Source organism: Macrotis lagotis, chromosome X (genome assembly GCF_037893015.1).
Source record: "Macrotis lagotis isolate mMagLag1 chromosome X, bilby.v1.9.chrom.fasta, whole genome shotgun sequence".
NCBI classification, from domain to species: Eukaryota; Metazoa; Chordata; class Mammalia; order Peramelemorphia; family Peramelidae; genus Macrotis; species Macrotis lagotis.
In genome coordinates this window covers 653,771,029-653,797,191 of record NC_133666.1, presented here as the reverse complement: position 1 = coordinate 653,797,191, position 26,163 = coordinate 653,771,029, and the positions used below count along the sequence as shown (strand labels likewise).

The window sequence follows — 26,163 nt, the reverse complement described above, 5'->3', positions numbered from 1 at the left end:
AACTAGTCCAAGCAAGTATCTCATCCCTCTTGAGCTTCTCCTTTTTTCTCAATGTTGCTTTAAACAACATCCCTAATATTGTCCTTAGCTTTCCTCCTTATCCTCTCATTTGAACTAAACACTCAGAATCTTGCCACATTTTTCTATTCATTCATCTCTTGTCATCTTCTCTGACTTCCATATCTATATATATCCCAGGAGAATACAGATAGGAGATGTTTGTATCCTGAATGGCCACATTTTATATTTTAAATATATATTTTATACATATATATATATATTTATATATTTAACTTTTTATATTTTAAAATCTGGACTCCTAGTGGGTTCCCTATGCATCCACAGAACAATATAGATAGAGCCCTGGGCCTGGAATCAGGAAAACTTGAATTAAAACTGGGCCTCAGATATCTGATGCGTGAACCTGGAGTGAATCACCCTGATTTCTGTCTGAAATAGAGGAAGCAAAGCTGGACAGATCCTGAGACAGGGTTAAGTACAACCCCCACCTGGAGCAAAAATTTTCTATTTTGTCAGCAACAGGTGTCAGTACCCAGTCTCTCTCTAAATGCTTTCAATGATGAGAAGATCATTCTTGTTGCTTGAATTGAATGGTTGTCCCTAGCTTGGTCATTCTCTTTTCTGTTCTAAAAACCCTCTCTACTCTGACATTCACTTAGAGCCTTGTACCTCTGGCATACTGGGCTCTAAGGGTCCTACTTTTCTTTGGTTTTAGAATGTATTTTGCTCCTTGAGAAGCTGCCTCCCCCAGCTTTTGCTATCTTAGCAATCCATGGTTACATCAAAAGCAGTTCCGTTCTGCATTAATCTATTTAAGACAGATACCACACAGAATGGGATACTTGGTCTCTTAAGCAGCAGTCATCATGTTAGATGAGAACCACCCAGCCAAAGGGTTCTTTCTCATCCATCCTCTACTGCCCAACTCCATTGACTTTTGGGTGACAAATGCAGTGGAAATAACTCTAGACAGGCATTCAGAAACCCTGAGTTCTAGGCTCAACTCTGGACATGACTCACCATGTGATCTCGGGGTAAGTCTCTTCTATCTGTAAGACAAAGTGATTAAAGTCTCTTAAAGTTACGATATCCTCTATTTCTAAAACTGTTGATCTGAATGCACTGACTTTGTTAAGTAGTTTTTGAATAAATCAACACATTCTTTTACCTCCTGATTCCTCTTGAGAAATTTGATGTCTTTACCCTCAGGATGCTGGCTATGTTGTACGAGTTATTTTGGAAGGCTGAGTACTGGATCCCCCCTGGGTACACTTGGGCTGATTTGGAAGATTCAGATGGCATCCAAATATCCTCATCCCAAAGACCTGCTGGCAGCCATTCCCCTGACATTTGTCTTGCTAGTCATTAGATATGGCATTGAGAGGTAAGTCAACTTGTGAGAGCTTTCCCCTAATTCCCCTTTTTTAAAGAGTTAAAATTTTGTTGATGCCTTTTGTTTTTATAGTTCTTTCAGTGTATGCCCTCTCCTCTTCTCACCCTACCCAGTGTACACATTCCCTTGAAACAAAAAAAAATCAATCAAGACCAATCAATGCATCAATCACATCTGACAATGTATACAGCATTCTGCATCTATAGGACCCTATTTCTAAGGAAGCCAAGCACTGGTTAATGCCTTCATCTCTTCAAGAAAGAAAAGAGGCAAGATTTGTCAGAAAATCAATTAACATCCAAGTCCATTTACATTATTGCAGTCAATGTCCATACTGTTCTTAGGAGTTTTGCTTCATTCTGCATTAGTTTGATCAAGTTTTTTCAAGTTTCTCTAAAATTCCTCACATCCATCATTTTGTTTAGCCAATGATATTACTTTAAATTCATATATTCACAATTTATTTAGTTATTTCTTAATTAATGGGAATTTATTACATTTGGGTTTTTGTGTGGTTTTTGTTTGCTACTACAAAATATGCTATTATAAAGATTTTATTATATGTAAAACCTTTCCTTTTGTCATTGACACTCTTAAGAACTTTATTTACCTAGCAATGAGATGACAGTCAAATGGTATCAATAGTTTAGGTGACTTGTAACATTATCCAAATTTCTTCCAAGAATGATTGAACAATCAGAGCTCCATCAATATTATATAATTATGCCTAACTTCCCACAGTCTTGGCAGTATTGACAATATCTATCTTGTGTCATTTTGCTGTTTGATGGGTATGAAGTGAGACATCTGAGTTCTTTGGTTCTACATTTCTCTTAATATTAGTGACACGGAGCAATCTTCTATTGGCTATTGACAATTTGTAATTCTTTTTAGAAGTTTGTTTTATCCTTTGATGACTTGTCTATTGCCAAACCATTTTGACTTTCTATATGTATATTAGTTCTGAATATATCTTGCAAAGAAGGTTCTTATCAAAGATATTTATGTAAAGATTTTTTATAGTTAAGATTATAATTGTTAGGTTTTCATTTTCTTTCATTTATTTCTTTTCCATTAATTATTATGCTCTTCTTCTGAGTCTATGATATGTCTTTGAACTTACATCCATTTCATCCTGTTGTGTTTCAACAAGATATCCCCTGGGTAACTAATATGCTTTCTTTTAGTCCTATCAAGGGTATTTTCCAGTGGCCACAGAAGGTCACACCCTTCAAAATAGGTTTACAAAATGTTTTCTTCTCAAATCTTGTGGGTTTATAGTATTTGAATAGTTAATTACTTTGGCAGCCCCTTAGTTCTGAGGGAGGGGTGGTCCTCCAGAGGATGGATACTCCAGGTTCAAGAAACTCTTACATTATTTAATTCGTGAATCTCTGCTGATGCATTCACCTTTAATAGCTAGTAAACAGGGTCAAAAAGGGCAATAAAACTGATCAAACTTTTGATCCATCAATAACTCTACATCTCAAAAGAATGATAAAAAATGGGAAGTCTCACATGTTCAAAACTATTTATAGCAGCTCTTTTTATAGTGGCAAAGAATTGGAAACTGAGGAGCTACCCATCAGTTGGGGAATGGCGGAACAAGTTAAAGTATACGAATGTTATGGAGTACTATTGTTCTATAAGAAATTATGAGCAATCAGGCTTTAGAGAAGCTTGGAATAATTTGTGTGAGCTGATCCTGAGTGAGCAGAACCAAGGAAACATAGTAGGCATTATCACTAAAACTGTGAGATGATGACTGTGATGGATGCAACTTCTCTCATTAGTTCAGAGATCAAGGGACAACCATGAGAAGCCTGCTATGGACAATGCCATCCACATCTAGAGGGAAAAAAACCCTACAGAATCTGTGTACAGAGCAAAGCATACTATGTTCATTTTTTAGAACTTCTTTTATATTTTTTCCTTTCTTTCTCATGGTTTTTTTCTCTTTTTCCTTTAGTTCCAATTCCTCTTTTACAATATGACTAATATGTAAATGTGTTAAACAGGAATGTTCATGTACTTCTTTTCCTAGACTGTTTGCTACCATGGGGAGGGAAAGGAATGGACATGCAACTATCATTGCATGTAATTGGAAAAATAAAAAATTCTATTAAAAATAGCCAGAAGGGGGTGGCTAGGTGGCACAGTGAATAGAGCACCAGCCTTGGAGTCAGAAGTACTTGGGTTCAAATCCGACATCAGACACTTAATAATTGCCTAGCTGTGTTGGCCTTGGGCAAGCCACTTAACCCCATTGCCTTGAAAAAGTCTAAAAAAAAATAGCCAGAAGAAATAATTAGTTCAAATCAAAAGCACTTAATAAAATGTTAGGGTGAGAAAACTCTCCCCAAAATATACCTTATCAATGGAAAGAGTACACACACATACATATATGTAATTATATATGTGTGTGTATGTATACACATTTATAGGGAAGCTCTTTGAGGTTGCTGGGTTGTTAATGTTTTCTCCCCCTTACAGAGATCTCATAGGATCCCAAATAGTCCTGGTCCGAGCTGTAAAATACTTATCATTTGGTCTCCTGAACCCTTGGTCCACATAGGACTGTGGTCTGCTAATTTGACTATAGTTTCTCTGTAACACTTCCAGCTTCTGACAAGTTTCCTCAGTATTCTACCAAGACTTTTTTTTTTAACCTACTTCTCTTAGAAAAGACAGAAGAATCCTTGTTGTAGGACCAGAAGAAACCTCCCCTGCTTTATTTCCTACTGAAGCTTTTCATTTCCCCAGTAGGAAATTTTTAGTCGTAGGGGACAAGTTCTTTAGAAAAAAAATAATGACAGGGTCCCTCCTGGCACTGAATGTCCAGACTATGTCTTCTCTTTGAAAAATTTATGATATCTGACTTGGGCCTTTATGTCAGAAACCTCATGCTAACTTAGAGTGAGTGTTCTAGTGATAACAATTTTCATCTTGGGTATAAATCAGACAATGTTTGTTTATTTAATGGTTATCAAATCTGGGGATCAGAGTGTTTTAGTTTTTAAAAACTAAATCTTTCCCTTTGTCCTCATGTTGATGATTGGGAAGGAAAGGATACAAAGGCAAATTATGTCCAGGGTTGAGATCTTTGTTTGTCTCTGCTTTCTCCTGGCTCCTTCCCTTGCAGATGTAGTGAATCACAGTCATACAGATATGATCAGATATAACTGAGTCATAAGAAATGGAGTGGTGCCTTAGCATTTTTCTGACTCATTGTATTAGGTTCCAACTAAATTGTGGAACACTGCTCCCCAGAAAACTCTTTACACTCTTTACATATGAGTCTGCTTTCCTCCCCCACCAACCTTTGAAGTTCGGAACTAATACCACCTTCTCCAAGAAGACTTGACTTCTCTCCCTCCCTTGATCCTAATTGGTAATGGTCTTCACCTTAGAAGGTACCTTTTCCTTTAAATGCATTGAAGAACTTACCATATTATGTATAACACTATGAGTGCCTTATTCCTCTACCAGATCATAAACTTCTTAAGGACAAGAACAGTGTCTTAATTAATGGTTGTGATGTACGATATGAACTTTACCAAATGCTTAATGAATTTCAAGGAAGGACAATAGTATGCTCTTTGCCTGCAACTACAGCCTTTTGAGGAGTCTATTTAAGCCACTGAAAGGCATCTTCCTGCCTCCTTTCTTGATAGCCTAGAAATTCCTCTCAAAAGAAAACTATATGATATTCTTTTCCCCCAGGCTAAGCATCTAATATGTGCCCCGCAGGTAGCCCTTACCCTTCCTACTTCATCTTCCCATGCTTCATCTCTACCAGGTTATGCCTATTTAACTTTGGGAGGGGAGTTGGTGGGCAATATTTGACAGAGAGTTCTCAAAGAGCCATAAATGGGAGAGTTCCTGTGTACTCAGTTCCTCCTGTCTCCTTTCACAGGATCATAGGACTGCCCTTGAGCAAAGCCCTGGGTGTGCGTGACCCCCTCAGGATCAAGGCTACTCCCAATCGCATCCTGGAATCATTTTTCCAAACCCAGAGTAAGAATCCCCAAAAGGTGAGCAGGCCATAAGTTTGAATGCCATTAGGGTCCTGGCAAGTTTAGGCTCCATTTCCTTTAACAGGGTAGTCTTTGCTGTTCAGTGATGCTTGAATAAGAAGTGGGGGAGATGGGAGATCTTGTGAATCCAAGACTCACTCAAATATCCACTCTGTGTTCCAGATTCCTCTAGAAAGGGTGATACTCTGAGCAGCAAATTCTACCAACCTTTAACCCCACAGAGGATTAAAAGTTCACTAGAACTGGGTTTTAATCCCCCTTATTCAATTGTCTGCTTTTATGATCTTAGTCAAGTCACTTGACTTTTTAGGTTTTTCTGGAGCCTTAGATTTCTCATCTGTAAAATGAGGGGAAGGTCTCTAAGGTCATTCTGAGTTTTCTCAATCTATATTCTGTTTCTCTCCTAAGAGTCAGTCCCAATACCTCATCTCCACATTCAATCAGTCACCAAAGTCTTGTTGATTCTCTTTCCATAACATATCCTAACACTTATTCCCTTCTTTCTATTCCTTCCACTGCCTCTTTAATTCAGGATCTTGCCTCCTCTGCTCTCCCCCCAAACTATTACAATGGCCTCTCCAATTTTTTCCATGGTTGCCATTGTCTTCCCTTCTACAGTCCATGATGCTCCACCCAGCCACCAGACGTTCCTAAAACTCCTGTCTGACTTGCCACTCCTGTGCTCCCTTGAAAAACTCTGTTGACTTTAAGGTAGAATTCAAATGCCTCTTTTAAACCTGTAAAATCCTTTACAACTGGACTCCAATCTACCTTACCAGACTTACTGCATATCATTATCCCACACACTCTGTTGAGTCAAATTCATCTACTCATTGCTGTTTGTATCTGGCTTTCCATCTGTCATTGTAGAGACGGATTCCCATGTCTGGAATGCTCTCCTTCTCCAGGAATGCTCTCACTTTTTCTTTGGGAAAACTTCAACTTTCTTCAAGACTTTTATTTCCTTTAAGAAACTTTTCCTAATTTTCCCAGTTACTAATATTCTCCTGAAATTACCTTGTATATGTTTACATCTATTTTGTAATTGGTTACATGTACACATGCTATCTCCCCCTAATAGAATGTAAGATCAGTGAAGACAAGGAATGTTTAGTTTTCATCTTTCCATAGTATCTGGCAAGTTGGCTTCAGAGACTATCCCCCAGTGGGAAAACTCCTCTTTCCAAAAGGGCAATACAACAGGGACCATGGGAAATATTTTTATTAAGGAATTTGCATCCCAATTCAGGAGGAGGGAGTTGATGGAGGAGGAAACACCCTTGGGGACTAGACTCAAGCCCTTTGCATTAAAACATGACCTCTACTGCATTCTTGGGTACTCCCTCATTAGGGATATTATATGACCTTAGGGGAGTAGACAGTCACCTGAAGCTAAGGTCCTTCCTTTATCTGACCTAACTGTAATCTTCACCTGTTGTCTCCAGGAAGCGCTGAGGGACCTAGCCAGCCAGTGTTACCTCTCTGTGAGACAAATTGAGTGCTGGTTTCGCCGTCGCCGAAATCAAGAGAGACCATTAAAGAGCAAGAAATTCTCTGAAGCCAGGTGAACTTGGGGGACAAGATGGAAGACTGATTCCTAGACTGGGGTCAGTGGTAACAAACCTGACTTGGAAAGCAGGGGCCCCATTTGTTCATCTCCTTCCCACTTCAGTAATATGACTTCATGCATCTATCTCTACTTCTGTTCTGTATTTTCAGTTGGAAATTTTTATTTTACTCCACTTCTTTCTTCGATGGCTTGCTCATCTTCTACAATGTGAGTATATCCTATCCCATCCCTACTACATGACCATCTTTTTTTTTCATTTGAGTCTTCATCCTTTCCATTGCCTTTGTCTTGTCCTTTTGCCTTTTTTTAACCTAATTAACCTCTTCTATCTTCCTCTATCCCTTCTATTCCCTCATTTTCTCTCTCCTTGCCTTTTGTTTTCTGTTCCCACACTATTCACTTCCTCTTCTTGCTTTCCCCATTCTTCCTGTCCTTTTCCATTTTCTCTACTCACATGTCCCTACACTCATCATCCCGCTCCCTTCATCCCTTGTGAGTTTTGTCCTCTCCATCTCTCATTCTCTTCATCTTTTTCCTCCCTCCACCCCTAGTTCCCTAATTCTTTCCACTCACATTCCCTTGATTTTCTTCTTGATTCTAATCCTCCATTCTCTTCCCTCATAGGTTCTCCATAAGTACTTTATACCTACTGTCTTTCTCTTGTACCCTGTTCCCTTCTCTTCTTTTTGACTTCATTGTCACGTCACCCTTACCTTGCACCAATTTCACCTTTACCATATTAACTCCAAATCAAAACAGAAATAATGCCATTCAATCTTAGAAATGAGGGTTTCAGAGGGAGCAAAAACCCCCCTTTGTAGGGGAGTGGAGAAGGAAGGAGCAGATCACAGAATCCCAGGAATTGAGAATTGGAAGAGATCTTAGCAGCCATCATGTCCAATCCATATAGGGCAGGAGTCCATGCTATAAAATACCTGGCAAATGGCTATCACACAGCTTTGACTTGAAGCCCTCCATGTAGGAAGAAAACATCACTTCCCAGAGTACTTTGGGACAACTCTCATTATTAAGAAGTTTTTCCTGAGATCAAGTCAATTTTGACCTCTTTCTAACTTCTACCCATTACTCCTGGTTCTGTCTCCAGGGGTCAAACAGGATCCCTCCTCCTCATGACAACTGGAGTGGAAACAGTCATCACATTCCACTTGAGTTCCTCCAGGGTAAACATGCTCATATGACATGAATTCAAATCCTTTCCCATACAATCAGTTGCCAAATCTTACTGATTCTATCTCCATAATATCTCTTGAAATCAGATTCTCTCCACTCCCACTAGATCCTCCTAATTCAGACTCTCATCACTTCTGCAAAAGTAATAGCCTCCTAATTGACTCTGATGCTATTGTTTCCCTTCTAACAGACCATCATCCTCCCAAATATACTTAAGGTTCCTGTCTAATCATATCACTTTTGTCCTCAAGAATCTTGAATAATTCTCTATTGTCTCTAAGATGAAACACAAACTATTCACTTTGACCTATAAAACCTTTCATGGTTTGACATTAATCATCTTTTGAGGCTCATCACATATAAACCCCCTACATGACATCATATTCTAGACAAACTCACTTATTTCTTGTTACTGGTTGCCCTCCTCTGAATACTCCCCCAGCTTATCCATTTCCTTCTGAAATCATGGGATGTGTAACTGTACCGAATTCTTGAAGTGAAGTCTGATGAAGACAGAGTAAAGCAGGACTACTCCTCCTTGTTCTTGAAAAATATACCTCTCTTAAGGCAGCCCAATGTCCAATTAGCTTGTTTGGCTGCCATATTACACTGCTAAAATAGGGAGACACACACACACACACACACACACACAGAAAGACAAGACAGACAGAGACATTGAGAGACAGAGAAGCTGGTTAGGTAGTTGCTTTCCACTTTGACAGACCTCTCTAACCCAGTTGAGCTATTCCAGAGCTACCAGAGAACAAGATGCTAATAGACAGAGAAAGGAAGAAAGGAACAAAGTGTCAATGCTCTTATTTAACCAGGGATTAAATCTCATAAATTTGATTCTGATTTGTACTGAAACTGAGGAGGAAAGAGAAAAGAAAGGTCAGGATTAGTATTGGAAGCAATGTAAAAATGGCAATGCAGTAATTCCCATTGAATATCTGTAGTTCCCTAGAGGAAGGTTTAAAGCTATAGAGAAGAAACACTGCGTGCAGGGAACTAGTCATTCTTTTTTTTGGAAGGGGGCGGGGGGGAGTGGTGATTCTCAGAGCAGAGTCTGGGACATGTCCTTATTTCTTTCAGGAAACCTGGTTTGGTCAGCCAGAGACTGTCTGGAATGGATACCCTAAGCAGGTGAGCAGTCCCTTGACAAATGCAGGTGCCAGATTTGTTCTCTGAAACAAGTCCTAGGAATAATGATGTTGATGATGAAAGGTATCATTTTTATAGCACTTTTAAGGTTTTTGCAAAGCATTCTACAAATATATTTTATCTTTACAACAGTGCTGAGGGAGGTGCTATGATTATCATCATTTTACCAAACAGAAGTTAAATGACTTGTATAAGGTCACACAGCTAGTCAGATCTTCCTAACTTAAGGTCCAGTGCATCACTCATTGTGCCCCCAATGACCAAAATGAATGAGGTTGCTTCAAACCTTCCCCCTCTTCCTATTCCTCTCCTAACCTTAAGAATCATAGAATCTCAACAATGGAAATAACCAAAGAGACTGGCTGCTCTAGTCCATAACAGAATAAAATTCTCTATAATTACTTGCAAAATGGCTGCACTGCCTCTACTTGAAGTTCTCCAGAGAGGGCAAACTTCTTACATTCCAAGGCAGAGCATTCTACTTTGATACAACTCTCTTTGGTAGGAAGTTTGGTCTTATATCAAATCTGGCTCTCTAGAGCTTTCTTCCATTGAACCTAGTTCTTCCCTTTAGGAACACCTTCCATATGATGGTCCTTCAAGTATTTGAAAACATTAAAATTGTCCTCCTTTTATTTTATTTTCTCCATGTCACCTATACTAATTTTTTTTTAAAAATTAAATCCTGATTGTGGTATGATCTCAAGAGTCATAACTATTCTGATTATTCTTCTTTGCAACTTTCTCCAGTTTTCAATGTCTTTCTTAAAATAAGATTCTAGAACATAAGCACAGTGATGAAATCAGACTGACTATATTTCTTTCCCTTTTCACAAGTGATAATCTTGGGCATTCACTACAAAAGTTGTCCCAATTCTTTTCTGCTCACACCAACCCCTTCACATCCTTGTCCCAAACTTAATTGAGGAAAGAAGACTTTTGCAGTTATCTCCCACTTTTTCCTTGTCCACATCTGAAAATCCCTTGAGCTCATTCCCCCTTTAACTCTTCTATATATCTCTGATGAAGAGATGTCTTCTCATCCAGGTCAATCCTGTTACAGATTCATCTGATTCTATACCCTCCTGTCTCCTTCAGCAAATTGCTCCATAATCTTGTGCAAAAGGACTTTCTTAGTGCTGAATATTATTTCTCTCATAATTTATACAAATATTGAATTAATTCTTTTAGTTGCCTCATTACATCGCAGAGTTATATTGAATTTGCAGTTCACTAAAACTTCAGATATTTTCTGAACTGATACCTATTTAATACTTAATTGTCACCAATTGATAACTAGACCCCATAATTTACTGATGAAATTCATTTTGTAAACTTTCATATTTTGACTTTTAAGACTTGATGGTCACCCCTCATAAATTTCACCTTATCAGCTTTATCTACATACCCTAGACAATCAAGATTTCTTTAGATCTTGTCATCAAGTTGGCCAGCTATCTTTCTGACTTGATGTCATATGAAATTTGGTCAGCCTGTCATCTTTATCCAAGCCATTTGTAAAAGGTTTTATGTTAAACAGCACAGGGCCAAGCATTGATCCTGGTACATCTCATTGATGGTCTCCTTCAAAGTCACTGTCAAAAGACTGTTCTTAAGAGTATGGCTATTTGTTGAAGGCCAGCCCTTGCGAGTGGAACACAGGTGCTTCTGGGGATGAAGGTCACCAGGTATAAGCATGTATTCTTGCTCATTTTATGGATTGGTTGGCTCACCAATGAACCCTGACCTAAACATGTGTGGAGCTAGAAGTGTATGGGAAACTTTCTGATAAGAAAGTCCACGGACTTCAAAGTCCACAGACTTTCTGATAAGGAAGTCCACAGATTTCAAAGGATAAATATCATAAATATAACCAGGGAAGACACGCAGTTGGATTCCTTCTGACTTGTCATGTCTGAGATACATTTTGTTATAAGAATCTAAGTTAAGAGATGGTTTTCATGATATTCTTTGTTGTTTTTCTTCAACCTGGCTCTCCTCAAATGTTCAGGCATACACCAGAGTTATTGCGGGCAATAAATATTCAACCATCTCTGAATCCATCTAATGAATCTCTTTTCCTTTCAACAAGAATATCCTGAGAGATTTTATCAAATGCTTTGCCAGCCTTTACATCAACTCTGCAGCATTTCTCTAACTTTCTAATCTTTTAATATTTTCAGGGAAAAAAATAAGGTTAGTTATGTTCTGTAACTTCAAATATATCCTCACTGCAATTTCCTTGCAATTGATTATCTTAGGCATTCACCATAATAGATGTTCCAATTCTTTTCTTCTCTCTTTGAACTGTCCAAACCACTCTGCCTATGTGTCCTGACTTTGTCCCTTGTTTTACTGAGAAAAGAGGACCATCACGATGAACTTCTACTTCCCCTTTCCACATCTCAAAACCCCTTCATATCAGCTCCTCTTTTTTCCTCTCTATAATAGTATTTGATAAAAAGAAAGATGGACTTTCTTACCAAGGTCAACTCCTCTCCAGGTTCCCTTGATCTCATTTCCTTTTTCTTCTTCAACAAGATGTTCCCTAATTATCCATTCTCTAATATGCCTACCTTCTGGCTTTTTCCCTCTGCTTACAAACATATTCAAGTCCATTCCTTTATTAAAAAAAAACAATTGCTAGACCCTATAATCCCATTAAGTAACTTGCTGTTCTTTCTAGTCCTTTGCAATCTGGTATCAGACCTCATTCAACTGTGCAGTTCTGTCTGAAGTCACCAGTAGCCTTTGAATTACCAAATTGAATGATCTTTTTTTTTAAAAAAATGTGCTTCTTTCTTGACTATAACCTTTGACATTTTTGACCACTCTCTCTTCCTGGATGCTCTCTCCTTCCTGAATTTTTGTGATTTTGCTCTTTCAATAAAAAGAGTAATAATTAATAATAATAATAATAATTTTCATGCAATATTTAAAAGTTTGCAAAAGGCTCTACATAATGTTCTCTCATTTGATTCTGTCAGTGACCCTGAAAAGTAAGTACTATTATTATCCTTATTTTTTTTGTTTTTTTTTTTAGGTTTTTGCAAGGCAAATGGGGGTTAAGTGGCTTACCCAAGGCCACACAGCTAGGTAATTATTAAGTGTCTGAGACCGGATTTGAACCCAGGTACTCCTGACTCCAGGGCCGGTGCTTTATCCACTGCGCCACCTAGCCGCCCCTATTATTCTTATTTTGTAGATGATGAAACTCATGTTAAAAGAGATTGTGGGGGGCAGCTAGGTGGCACAGTGGATAGAGCACCAGCCCTGGAGCCAGGAGTACCTGAGTTCAAATACTGTCTCAGACACTTAATAATTACCTAGCTGTGTGGCCTTGGGCAAGCCACTTAACCCCATTTGCCTTGCAAAACAAAAGCCTAAAAGAAAAAAAAGAAAAGAGATTGTGACCTCCTCAGGGTTACACAGGAAGTTTCTGAAGTAGTATTTGAACTCAGGACTTCTTAACTTCAAGTTTATCACTTTATTCATTGACCATCTCTTGCCTGGCATTTTCTACTGTTTTACTCTTCCACCTCAGTTTTTTTCCTTGACATATAAGCCATGTCACATCCCTTACTTACTGTTTCATTCTTTTTGTTGGGTCTTCTCTCTCTACACTCTCTTGCTGGTTAGGTAATGCAGTGTATAGCTTGCTGGACTTGGAAGTCAGAAAGATTTGAATTCAAATTTTGTCTCAAACATTCCCTGCTGTATGACCCTGGCAAGTCACTTAGCTCTGTTTCCATCTGGAGAAATGCACCACCATCCAGAGCTGTTAGTAAACTTAAGTGAGATTACATATGTAAAGTGCTTTGCAAATCTTAAAGTATTATATAAGTGTCAGTTATAATTATTTATATTATCACCATCATCATCATCATCATCATCATACTGGTGTGCTTCATTAGGTCCCTGGGTTTAATCATCATCTCTATGTTGATGACTCCCAGGTTTCTTCACTTAGACTTATTCTCTCTTTCTTGAACTTTAATCATACATCTCCAGTTGCCTTTTGGACCTTTTATGCCCAATGACTTGTTACCATATTAGATTCAACATGTCTAAAACACAGTTCATTATCTTTCACTCAAAACAATCTGCCTTTAAAATTTCTGAGTTTTGATGAGAACAGCCCTCTCCTTTCAACTGAGGTTTACAATTTCACATGGTAGTCATTCTCAACATGTCCTTTTCCCCTCCTTCACAGCCAATCAGTTCCTAAATCTTATTTTTACCTCCTCAATACCTGTCTCATTTGCTCCCTTCTCTCCATTCACACATAACAAGTCATCATCACTTCTCACTTAGACTCTTTCATTAATCTCCTCTATGACCTCCCTAGCTTGTCTCTCCCCATTCCAATCCATTCTACGTGCTGCTGCCAGAGAGATTTGTTTGATGACATCACATCCTGATTTAATAAACTCTATTGGTTCCATTATATTTTAGAGGTCAAAGATAAACTGTTATCTAGGTATTTAAAGTCAATAATCTTGTCTCCACCTACCTTTCCAGCCCTATTATCCAATCCTTCTCAAGTGTCTGAGACCAGATTTGAACTTAAGATCTTGAGTACCAACCCTAAAGTCAATAAGACCTGAGTACAAATCTCACCTTACTAGCTGTGTGACTTTGGATAAGTTACTTAACCCTGATTGCCTCACAACTGGAACCATTTCCAGTCATCCTGATTCCTATCTGGCCAGATGACTCCAAAAGAGAAAGTGAGACTGATGACTTAGTGCAGTGCCTTCTCCCCTCACTCAAATCCAATTCATTTCCTAGTCATGGCATCACCTCCCTGATGTCATAGTGTTTTAGGACGAAGGAAAAACATCACTATGATGTAGCCAAATAGGACTTCTTATTTATATTTTTTATATTTATATGGACTTATACATGATTCTCCCTCTCCCATTTCAGGGTTTGGAATGTACTTCCTTTCCCCCTTGCACATCTTGGAATCACTATAATCCTTCAAGATTCAGTCCAAATACCACTTTGTTTTTGAAGCTTTCCTTGATTACCCAGCTGCTAGTAGCTTTCCCCACAAAATGTCTTCTATTTTAATTGGATGTACTATATACATATAAGTATGTGTGTGTGTGTGTGTGTGTGTGTGTGTGTTTGTGTGTGTGTGTTGTGATATTGTGCACGTCCATGTTGTTTCCCCTAATAGAATATAAATTTCTTGAGGGAAGGAGCTGTATCATTTTTGCCTTTATATTTCCACTGCCTACCACTATGCTGGCACATAATAGATGAGTTTAGTAGATGTTTGTTGGTTGCTGGGTATGACTTAATTTTTGAAAGACTGGTCCCATCGCTTCTCAGCCTTTTGGCTATGATCAAGTGAAAGACTGGTCCCATGTATGTTTTAACCATAGGCTGCAGCTTAGAATAACTGGAGGATGGAGTAAAGCAGGGTGCCTGGTCCCATGGTACTGGAGTTCCTAAACGGTTGTTTCCTTGTTAAATGCTTTGTTTTTCTTTGGACAAGAGCAATAACCAAGTGACTGCTTTGACCCTTAGCCTCTTCAGCCTGCCATATACTGGTGGTATCTATTGGAGCTCAGTTTCTACCTCTCCTTGCTGCTCACTCTGACCTTTGATGTGAAGAGGAAGGTGAGTATAGAGGGAGCCCGGGTTTGGGGGAAAGCTCGTATCTCCCCACTCAGGAGTGATGATTAGAGGGAAGGAGAGCTTGGCTTCTAGTGTCTCATAAGAAAAGTGTCTTTCTTGTTCCTAGCCCTTAAGGTCAGTCCCTGATATAAATATGCACAAGGCCTTCTTCCAATGAAACTATAAGGGCAGACCTGTTCCACTTGAGCTTGGTGGCTTCTGTAGAAGACTGGGTAAGAGGACCAGGAGCTAAGGGGTCAATCCCATACTTTTCAATTCAATAGCCAAGGTGCTCTCCTTGGATCTCTACCACTAGGTCTATATCCAACTCAATCACCAGCTCTCTCTCTACCATATTGGGATCCACTTGACCTTCCCCCTTCATCTCTTTATATCTTACTTCAATCTCTGTCTCCCATTGAAAGACTTGAACCTTCCCCAAGAGGACTGGCATGTAATCAGCAGAAGTGGTGGGAGGAAAGGTGTACCTAGATGTGGGTAATAGTCTAACCCTGAGCATGGGCACAGTGAACTACATCCTCTGGGAAGTAAGTAAGATCTTGCCCTCATGGCTACCCTCCTCTTCCCAGGACTTCAAGGAACAGGTCATCCACCATTTTGTTACTATTGCTTTGATCTTTTTCTCCTATTCTGGCAACTTTGTGCACATTGGTGTCCTGGTGCTGCTACTACATGATGTCACAGATATCTTCATGGAGGTGAGTGAGCCCAGCATGGAGGAATATAAGTGGAATTTGTCTAAGACCCTGGGAGCTGCATGTATGTGGGGGCCATAACCCCAGAGATGGGAATAGAACTGACCCTACATTCCATCACCATTATTGCAGTTCATTGTGCCTGGTGGCCCAGGGGTCCCTAACTAAAGAAGGAATTTAGGGTTTACATGGACCTCACCCCATTACTGGGGAGGATAGAAATGACCCCAAGAGAAATAAGACTTCATCTCTTCCTCTCTTTGCCTCAAAGAGTATAAGTCCATGGAAACCTTTAAAAATTAATGTTAACTATGGTTAACTTTAGGTTTTTCCACAAAATAAAGTAGAAGATATGCTAACTACATCCCTTCTTTTAAAAATTTCTCATTATACAATATGGGTGTTAGTTATAGGACAGTTATTCTCTTCCTTCATCACAGGGAATAACTAATGCAAAAGATACTCAAGTGAGTGTTAGCAAATAGTGTTAATTCTGTTATAATAAATATTGTGTGACATAAACATTCTGTGACATAAACATTCCCAAGAAACACCATACCACCAAAATCACCCAATTAAAAAAAAAGAGATTTTGAAGATGTTGAGGTTAAAATCACACTCAAAATCTTCACCAGTGACACATAAAAAGATAAACCTGGGGCTACACAGTGCAGTGGATAGAACATCAACCTCGGAGATAGGAGTGCCTGAGTTTACATCCAGTCTCAGACACTTAATAATTTACTTTGTATAAAGAAAGAAACCCCATTGCCTTGCAAAAAAAAAGCAAAAAGAAAAACAAAAGAATCTATAACATATATTACCATATTTAACATATATTAAATAATTAAGAAGTATGAAAAAATACTGTCTGTGCCCTTGGGCTGTTACTCCACTTGTACCCTTGTATTAAGGAATAAAAACTTCATAACTAAATGCAGAAAGACAAATATTAAATATATCCCTTTTAGATCATAATGGAATAAAAATTACATTTAATAAAAGGTCATGCAAGGGGGGCTAGGTGGCACAGTGAACAGAGCACCAGCCTTGGAGTCAGGAGTACCTGGGTTCAAATCTGACCTCAGACACTTGATAATTACCTAGCTGTGTGGGCTTGGGCAAGCCACTTAACCTCATTGCCTTGAAAAAGCTAAAAAAATAAAAAAATAATAAAAAAGCCATGCAAACATAGAATAAAAATTAATTAGAAATGAATTTATCCCTAAAGAATGGGAAGTTCTAGAACAAATCGTGGAAACAATCAATAATTTCACTAAAGAAAATGATACCAATGGAACAACATCTCAAAATTTATGGGATGTAGCCAAAGTAGTGTCAGTTCTTGGAGGAAATTTTGCATTTCTAAATTCATTTATCAGTAAAATAGAGAAAGAACAGATCATTGAATTGAGCATGTAATTTTAAAAAATTAGAAAAACTCAAATTAAAAATCCTAAAATCAAGAGATATTAAGAAAATTGAACTAATAAATAAAACTAGAATCTGGCTTTATGAAAAAAGAGCAATAAATTAATTTGATTTAAAGAAAGAAAATTAAATTACTAGTATCAAAAATAAAAAGAGGAATGCATCCCCAATGAAAATCAATAAAGCAATTACTAGGAGCCATGTTGCCCAGTTTTCAATACATCTGACAATCTAAGTGAAATGGATGAATATTTACAAAATATTACAATGCCCATATTAATAGAAGAGGAAATAAAATACTGAAATTAACCTTAGAAAAAGAAATTCAACTAGTCATCAATGAGCTCCCTAAGAAAAAAAAATCCCAGAACTCCATGAATTCACAAATGAATTCTACCCAGCATTTAAAAACAACTAAGTCCATTACAACGTAAATTATTTGGAAAAACAGGCAAAGAAGGAATCCTTCCCAGTTTCTTTAATACACATTTACAGTTAAATCAGGAAGAGCAAAAACAGAGAAAGAAAAATATAGATCAATTTCCTAATGAATATTGATGCAAAAATTTTTATATAAAATTCTAAGATTACAGTAAAATGTCAAAAAAGATCACACATTATTATAACTTGGGATTTATATCAGGAATGTAGTGCTGGTTTAATTTTTTGAAAACTATCAGTATAATTGATCATATCAAGCACTGAAACCAAGTAAAATCATATAATTGTCTGAATAGAGGCAGAAAAAAGTTTTCAATGAAATATAATACTCAATCCTTTTACAAATAATAGAAAGCATATAGAGTTTTACTTAAAATTAAATCTAAAATCATCAGTAAACATTATTTATAAAGGGATAAGCTAGAAGCCTTCCCAATAAGTTCAGGGGTGAAGCAAGGATGCCCATTTTCACCACTATTATTCAATATTGTACTAGCAATGCTTGCTATAGCAAAAAGAGAAGAAGAAATGAAGTAATTAGAATAGGCAATGAGGAAATAAAACTATCACTCTTTGCAGATGATATAATAGTATACCTGAAGAATTCTATAGAATCAACTAAAAAACTACTTGAAACAGTAATTTTAGCATAATTGAAGGATATAAAATAAAACTTCATCAAACATCAATATTTCTGTATATTACCAACAAAGTCTAACAGAAATTGATAAAAAGAGATATTCCATTTAAAATAACCTATAGACAATATAAAACACTTGGGAGGCTACACGCTAACACAGTTACAAAACACTCTATATAAAGATAGTTGTAGACAACTGGAGGAATATTAATTGTGAGACCAAGCCAATAAGATAAAAATGACAAGTTTACCTAAATTATTTTGCTTATTTAGTGCCATACTAATCAAACTACTAAAATTATTTTATAGATGTGGAAAAAATAGCAATAAATTTCATCGATAAAAACAAAAGGAAATCAATGCAAAAAAATGGAAGGAAGGTTGCCTAACGTTACAGGATATCCTATGGTATTGCAAAATAGTAATCATAAAAATAATCTGGTAGTAGTTAAGAAATAGAGGGGACAGGGGAGGTGGGGGAGAGGGAGGAAGAGGGCAGGATTTGCAGCAAGTTTCTTTGATTAAGACTTTATTTCTCAAATGAACAGAGAATTTATAAAAATAATAGTCATTCCTCAATTGAGGCTGTGAAAAGGCAGTTTTTAGAAGAAGAAATCAAAGATATCCATAATCATATGAAAGAATGCTGTAAATTATTATTGTTTGGAGAAATACAATTAAAGCAATTCTGCACTACCATCTCACATCTATCAGATTAGTTAAAGGAAAACCATAAGTGTTGGAGGAAATAGGGAAAAACTGGGGCACTAATGTACTATAGTAGAGTTGTGAACTATTCCAATCATTTTGGAGAACAATTTAGAACTATACTCATATATTACTACACCGTGATCTAGCAATACCCCTACTCAGTCTATATCTTTAAAAAATCAAAGAAAAAGGAAAGTAATCTCTATGTTTTTGTGTTGTCAGAGAATTGGAAATTTAAGGGAGTGACTGAATAGTTTGCATATGATTGTGATGCAATATTGTGCTATAAGAAATAGTGAACAGAATGACATCAGAAAAATCTGGGAAAACATATGAACTGATGCAAAGTGAGTAGAACCAAAAGAACTATGTACACAGCCATGGTCATATTGTAAAAATCATCAACTGTGGATGATTTAGCCATGCCAATAAATACAATGATCCAAGATAATGCCAAAGGATCTCTATCCTCGGAGAAAGGAGCTGAATGTATGTTGTAACATAATTTTTTCACTTTCTTTTTTCCTTTTGTTTTTTTTTTTACCTTATTTTTGAAACCTGGCTGATGTGAAACATGTTCTGCATGATTTCTTATGTATAATTGATATCATATTTCTTGCTTTCACAATAAGTGGGAACTGGTAGAAGGAAGGGTAAGAATTCAGAACCCCCCAAAATAATAATGTTTAAATAAATAATATATTTTATATGATCTCCCTGACTCATGTCTTCCCACTCCAATTCATCCTCCACTGAACTATATAAGTGATTTTTCTAATGTGTAATTCTGACTATTCAGCAAACTCCACTTCTCATTACCTCTTTTTGTTGTTTTTCTCATTTGTGTGATTTTTTTTTTATTTCTCTATTTGGAGGTTCTTGGCAAAGATACTAGAATTGTTTGCTATTTCCTTTTCTGGCTTATTTTACAGATGAGGAAACGGAGATAAACAGGGTTAAGTAACTTGCACAGGGTCACACAATAAGTGTCTGAGGTCGCATTTTAACTCAGGAAGAGGAGTTTTCCTAAATCCAAGTCTATCACTCTTAACCATTGTACCACATAGTTGCTACCCTTAAGGATTAAACAAAAATACCCTTATTTGGAATTTACAGATCTTCAGAACTTGGCCACTTCCAATCTTTTCGGTCTAATTAAACTGTATTCCCATCATGAACTACATGGTTCAATCATCCTGGTCTACTTGTGTTCATCCTACATAGCACTCATCTGTCTTTTTGGTTTTTCCATGGCATCCCTCTGACCTAGAAGATGCTATCCCTCCTCACCTCTGTCTCCTAGAATCCCTACCTGCCTTCAAAGCACCACCTTGTGTGGAAGAAGATTGTTCCCAGACTCCACCTGCTGGTACTGCCCATTTTCTTCTTGAAGGGAGAAAGGTGCATTTCCATAGAGGACCATTAGTAGTCAGGCAGGATTTTTGGGAACTGACAAATTCTAGAACATAGAAGTCGCCAAGTTCTTATGAACTCATATCTTTATCAAAAAAACATTTTTGAGCTTGCATCTCCATGTGTGCATGTTCTTCTGTTCTCATTAAAACATTGCAAAACACAAATATAAATTGAGAGAGGAAGTGAAAAATGAAATAAAAATTTAAAATTATTTATCACTGTACAAGAAACATTCTCTTGAGAGAAATGTGACTGGATAGATTTTTTTTTAATTCCGTGTATGCCTTATTAAAAAAAAAAAGTTAAACTAAAATCCAGGCAGGCCCAGGGTGAGATCTCACCTTTGTCACATATTGACTCTGTGACACTGGCAAAGCATCTGAATCTTTCAGTTCTCTTTACCTGAGGTGGCAGTGAGAGCAACACTCCATAGTTCAGTGAAAGATTAAATAGTTAACAAAATAAATAAAAATACAAAAGGACATAGAAAATATCAATATATGGGTTTTTTAAAAGTCAATATGCAGTTGAACAAGTTAAAGACTCTTAACTTATTTGAGTTTGACACCACTGTTGAAGGTAAAGATCCTAACCTGAATTGATAGGGGTGATTTCCTCAACCTAGATCTGGGGCCTATCTCTATTCCTACCTAGTAATTAAATGGTTAATTAGATCACTGTAGTTAGTTGAGCAGGTTTATTTTCTTTGGGGAAAAAATATGCTTTATTAAATGAGATTCAAAATTTAATAAGAAGTCATAGCTATGGGTGATCAAAGTAGTCAATATAAAAATTAAGCAAATATAAATTTTCTGTGATTTCAATATTGCGAAAGAGTATTTGATTTATGATGACTTCATATCTTAAATTAGGTGACCTCCATGGCTAGCATATTCAATCTACAGTTAGGAAGATCTGAGTTCAAATGATGTATCAGACACTTGCTAATTGTGTGACACTGGGCAAATCAATTAACCTTTGTCTGCCTCAGTTTCTTCATCTGTAAAATGGGGATAACAATTGCCAGGGTGATTGTGAAGATAAAATGAAATTATATTTGTAAAGTGCTAGCTATTATTATCATTTGTATATTTTAATTGTGTTTTTGTATGAGTTTGAGGAACAGAAAATAGACCAGCCTGGTTAGAGAATAAAGTGCAGGAAGGTGAGGCATAAGGTTAGACAGGAATTTGGGGCTAGACCATTAAGGGTTTTGAATGCCATACACATTTAAACCTGGAGGTGATAGCTTTTTGAGTACGGGAGTGATATGATCAGACATGTACTTTAGTAACATTCCTTTGGCAGCTGAGTGGAGAAGGAGTTGGAGTAATGAGAGACGTGAGACAGGTTAGGTTAATTAACAGGTTGCTTACAGTAAAGGAGGTGAGAGGAACTAACCCTAGTTCTGATGGCTGTGTAACTGGAGCTAAGAGGGTGTGGATAAGAAATGTGGCAACTGCTTGGGTTTGGTTTGGGGAGGGGGAGTGGTGGCAAAAATGAGGAATCAAGGATGACAGTAAGGTGACCAGGGATGTGATACCTTCAAGAAAAATGGAGAGGTTCTGGAGAAGGGTGGATTTGAAGGGTATAAGATCTCCAATGAGTGTCATACCTATCCATATGTGTATATCTGGTGACTTACTGGGTCCTACACAAAATTAAAGCCGAGGGTAATGCTCTTTCTCACTGGAAAATACCATGAAATTCATCCCACCTTCCAAGGAACATCTTTTTAAAGAAAAGCTCCCAAAAGACTCAGAGCATTCTAAGTAGAATGGATTGTCTGTGAGATGTAATTAATGAGTTTCTCATCATTGTAGACCATCAGGTGAAATGATTATTTACCCAGGGGGACTCCTCAAGAGATGTGGGTTGTACTAGATAGCATCTGAGGTGCCCCTGCCCGAACTCTGGGTTTGTGTTACCAAAATTCCCTCTGTCATCTCCTTTCAGGCTTGTAAGATGTTAATTTACACACAGTGGAGGCAAGCTCGGGACATAATGTTCATGCTCTTTGCCCTGGTGTTCTTCGTTAGCAGAATCATTCTCTTCCCAACCAAGTGAGCCTGGTCCTAAGAGGTGGGGTGGGTTAAGGGCAGGGAGGAGGAAAAGGGTCAGATCCTGGGAACTTTCTTCTGCCAATACCTGCCTCCTAGAAAGAGGAGTGAGCCTCTTGCCTAACAAATCCTATGTGTGAGAAAAATGGGATGAGGTCAGGTCAAAGGTCCTTTTTAGGATATTCTTCCCCATCCCAGGGACTTTTCACTCAGTCCCTCCCATTTCTTTGGTGGTAGGGGGGTTGTTTCTGGTGACCAACATGTCTGAACCCTGGTAGAATGCCTCTTCCCCTTTCCCACATTGTGATCCTGAATTCCCTCTCCTCCCATATCTCTCTCTCTTGCAGAGTCCTCTACACCACTTACTATACTTTCCTGAACAACTACCAGGTCTTCTTTGGATATTATTTTGCCAACGTCCTTCTGATGATCCTGCAAGGTCTCAATGTCTTCTGGTTTTTCCTCATTCTCCGAATGTTCTACAAGCTTTTATCAGAGGGTCAGGTAGGTGCAAATCTTGCTCTAGCCCATCCACTGTCTCCTCAATCCATGACCATCAGCAGAGGAGAATTGGGGTGGGGGGAGGAAGGCAGCAAAGAATAGAAGATGGAAGGAGAGCATGAGAGTCCAGGTCAGGCATCCTCATAGGCACCTAAGTACTATCTACAAGGCATCTTTCTATTCAGCAATCTTGGCTTTCACTTGTCTTTCCTAATTTCTCCTCATTTTTCTCTTTCTCTCCTTGTATTCTCTCTCTCCCTTTCTCTTTTACTTTTCTTTCTCTTACCCTCCCCTTTTCTCCTTTTTTTCTTTGTCTTCTTTCTTCTCCTTTCCTTTCTTATCCTTTCCTTTTTTCTCCTCTCTTTTCCTGTTCTTTTCCCTTCTCTCTCTCCCCTCTCTCTCTCTCATTTCTTTTACCCATTATTTTTCTATCCTTTTTCATTGTCTCATCCTACATATTCATTCAAGAGTCAAATCTTGTCACTTCTGTCTCTACAATATCTCACCCTTTTAAGCCCTTCTTATGACTCACATACCTATCATCCTAATGCAGGTCCTCATTACCTTTCATTGAACTATTTAATTCATTCTTCACATAGCTGAAAAGTAGTTTCCCCAAAGCACAGATGAGATAAGAGAAAGGAAATGATAGAGATCTCAATTGTTTCAGTGAAGTGAGATCCTCACTTTCGAGAATGGAGTGAAGACTACTAAGGGAATCTTGAGGATGAATTAAAAGGTTTGAAATTTCCATTGTGGTCAGTAGTCTAGTAAGTCGATTTAGGAAAGCATAAAAGAATTCCTTTACTTCAGTGAGAGCTCAGTTGAGGATGTATATCATAAATTTGTGAGGGATCTCAATGTCTTATGATTTTTCTCAGCCTCCAAACAGTAGCATGTGAATAGGAACAAAGAGAAAGGTGGTGGGAGTAATTCAAGGTTAGGGTTTGACAAAGTATGATAGCTAATAGGACAAGGAATCAAGAGATTTAAGAGTACAGAATGTACAGGATACTGTTCAATTGGGCTGACTGACCAAGGGATCAAGATAAGAAAGGGGTTGCTAGGTAGAGGGAAAGCTGGGGTGCTAAAAGATCATGAGAAACTCAGAGTTTATGTACATGGAAATAGAATATTTGTGGACGATGGCAATATCAAGGGCATTACAGTTTCTATGTGTGCCTGGGTGAAAAAAGGAGTAGTGGGCCATGAGACTGAGTAGTTGAGTTGAAGTGTTGGAGAGTAGGAGTTTGGAGTACAGAAACACTGTGAGTTAGACACTGAATTCATGCTAAACTCCAAGGATACTGAAAAAACAAACAAACTGAGACTGTTCATATCTTTACGTAAGGAGAGAAAACACAGAGAATACAAGTCCAAAATGGATGTTTTGGTTTGAGAATAATAGCTAACATTTATGTAGTGATTTAAAGTTTGTAAAGCACTTTACAAACATTATCTTAATTAGGAAGACATTGGGATTGTATTTTTTTATTTTTTTAGGTTTTTTTGTAAGGCAACTGGGGTTAAGTGGCTTGCCCAAGGCCACACAGCTAGGTAATTATTAAGTGTCTGAGACCAGATTTGAACCCAGGTACTCCTGACTACAGGGTCGGTGCTTTATCCACTACGCCACCTAGCCTTCCCTGACATTGGAATTGTAAATGGAGTCATGATCAACTTGCCCTTTCCTGGAGCAATGAAATGTCGATACATGTTCCAAAGTTGGAAATCAAGGAAAGGTAGGGTTTTAGGGTTCATACAGTGCAAGGTCTGGTGGTCCAGTAGGTGAAATAGCAAGAAAGATCAATAGCAAGATAACTGACCATCCCAGAAGTTTCCTATTGCTACCAAAAAGAGGATAGACTCCATTAGTCATTTAAAATCTTGTACCACTTGACTCCAGTCTATTTTTCCATTCTCACTATACATTGCTCTCATTGCATCACTAAAAATCCAGTCCAATGATGTCACAAATATTCAACCATATTGATCTTTTTGCTACCTCTCACCCAAAACATTATCTTCATGTCTTTGTCTTTGTACATGTCCGCCCAGGCCTGAAATGCATTTTCAGGCCATTCAGGTCCATTTCTTAGAATTACTTATTTCTTCTAAGACTCAGCTCAAGTATTGTCTAAATTTAGCTTTTTCTGATTTCCTCCCCACCCCAACTTTTACTGCTACCCAAAATTTCCTCATCTGTTTAATTTGCATTTATTTTACAAGTGCAGGCTAGTTCTCCTGATAGTTTCCTAAGGTCAAGGACTATTCTTTTCTTTTGGTTGTTTCATTGCTTTGCAGAGTGATGGTTGCATGTTAGGGTCTTATAGATGCTTATTGATTGATTGTATCTATGTTTTTTTCAGGTGAAGGATGATGTGAGGAGTGACATAGAGGAAGAGGATTTGAGTGATGAGCAGCCACCAATGAGACAGCAGAACAATGGGAGAATCCAGTCCAATGATGTCACAAATATTCGAGCCCGGGGAGTTCAAGGAACTGGCCAGTTTATCATTGAGCCTGTCCCAGTGGCATAACCTAATCCAATTCAACGAATATCCCTGACTGACTGGTCTCCTGACAACCTGAAGAGCAAGTCACCTTAGGAAATGGCTCAGATTCTGATTGAACATGGACTTCATAGAAAAAGTCCTGTGCTGAATGGGGCCCTTCACTTTTGTTTCCCTATATCTGTTTTTCTGTCCCCACATTTACTGGACCTCAAGGTTAGAGGAGGAATGGAATGATGCAATATTTCTGTTGAAGATGTTATGGTGAATTTAGTGAACTTATTTTGATCAGCCTTTTCCCTGGGACCATTGTCCTTGGGCTTGACTACTGAGGTCTGTCACCATCCCTTAGAAGAAGAGAACATGGGGAAGGGGGATGAAGAGGGAGCAAGAAGATCTCTCAGAGAATTCTCCCAGGAGTTTCTCCATATCCCCAAAGTGATCTGGAAGAAAAATGAATATTATCTGAATGAAAAGGTCTTAGGTTTGCAGGCCTGGGGCTAGAGGGGACTGGCTAGCCTTAGACTTGCCTTCCCATCCTAGAAGGGAGTCATTGTTGGCAGATCCTAGGAAACAGAGAAGCCCATTCAAGGTAGGGATGGATTGTGAAACCTGGGCTTTACCAGACCCAGAGAGGGAACAATAAAACTGAATGGTGCAGGGCTTACTGTTTCTGAGCCCCTGAACTCCTTCATTTCATTTCCAGTTTATTCCCCATTTAGTGTTCATCTTT

At 38.0% G+C, this 26,163-nt stretch overlaps 1 protein-coding gene across 1 annotated transcript; it reads left to right on the top strand.

The window, feature by feature from the left end:
• Positions 1–1,231: 1,231 nt before the first annotated feature.
• On the top strand, positions 1,232–26,163 carry LOC141497655 (ceramide synthase 4-like). The gene is given in 11 exon segments (XM_074200416.1): positions 1,232–1,324; positions 1,326–1,405; positions 5,331–5,448; positions 6,897–7,015; positions 7,171–7,228; positions 9,305–9,355; positions 14,912–15,004; positions 15,592–15,720; positions 22,313–22,419; positions 22,764–22,920; positions 25,287–26,163. Coding segments are annotated over 11 exon segments (1,176 nt in total). The 3' UTR covers positions 25,458–26,163.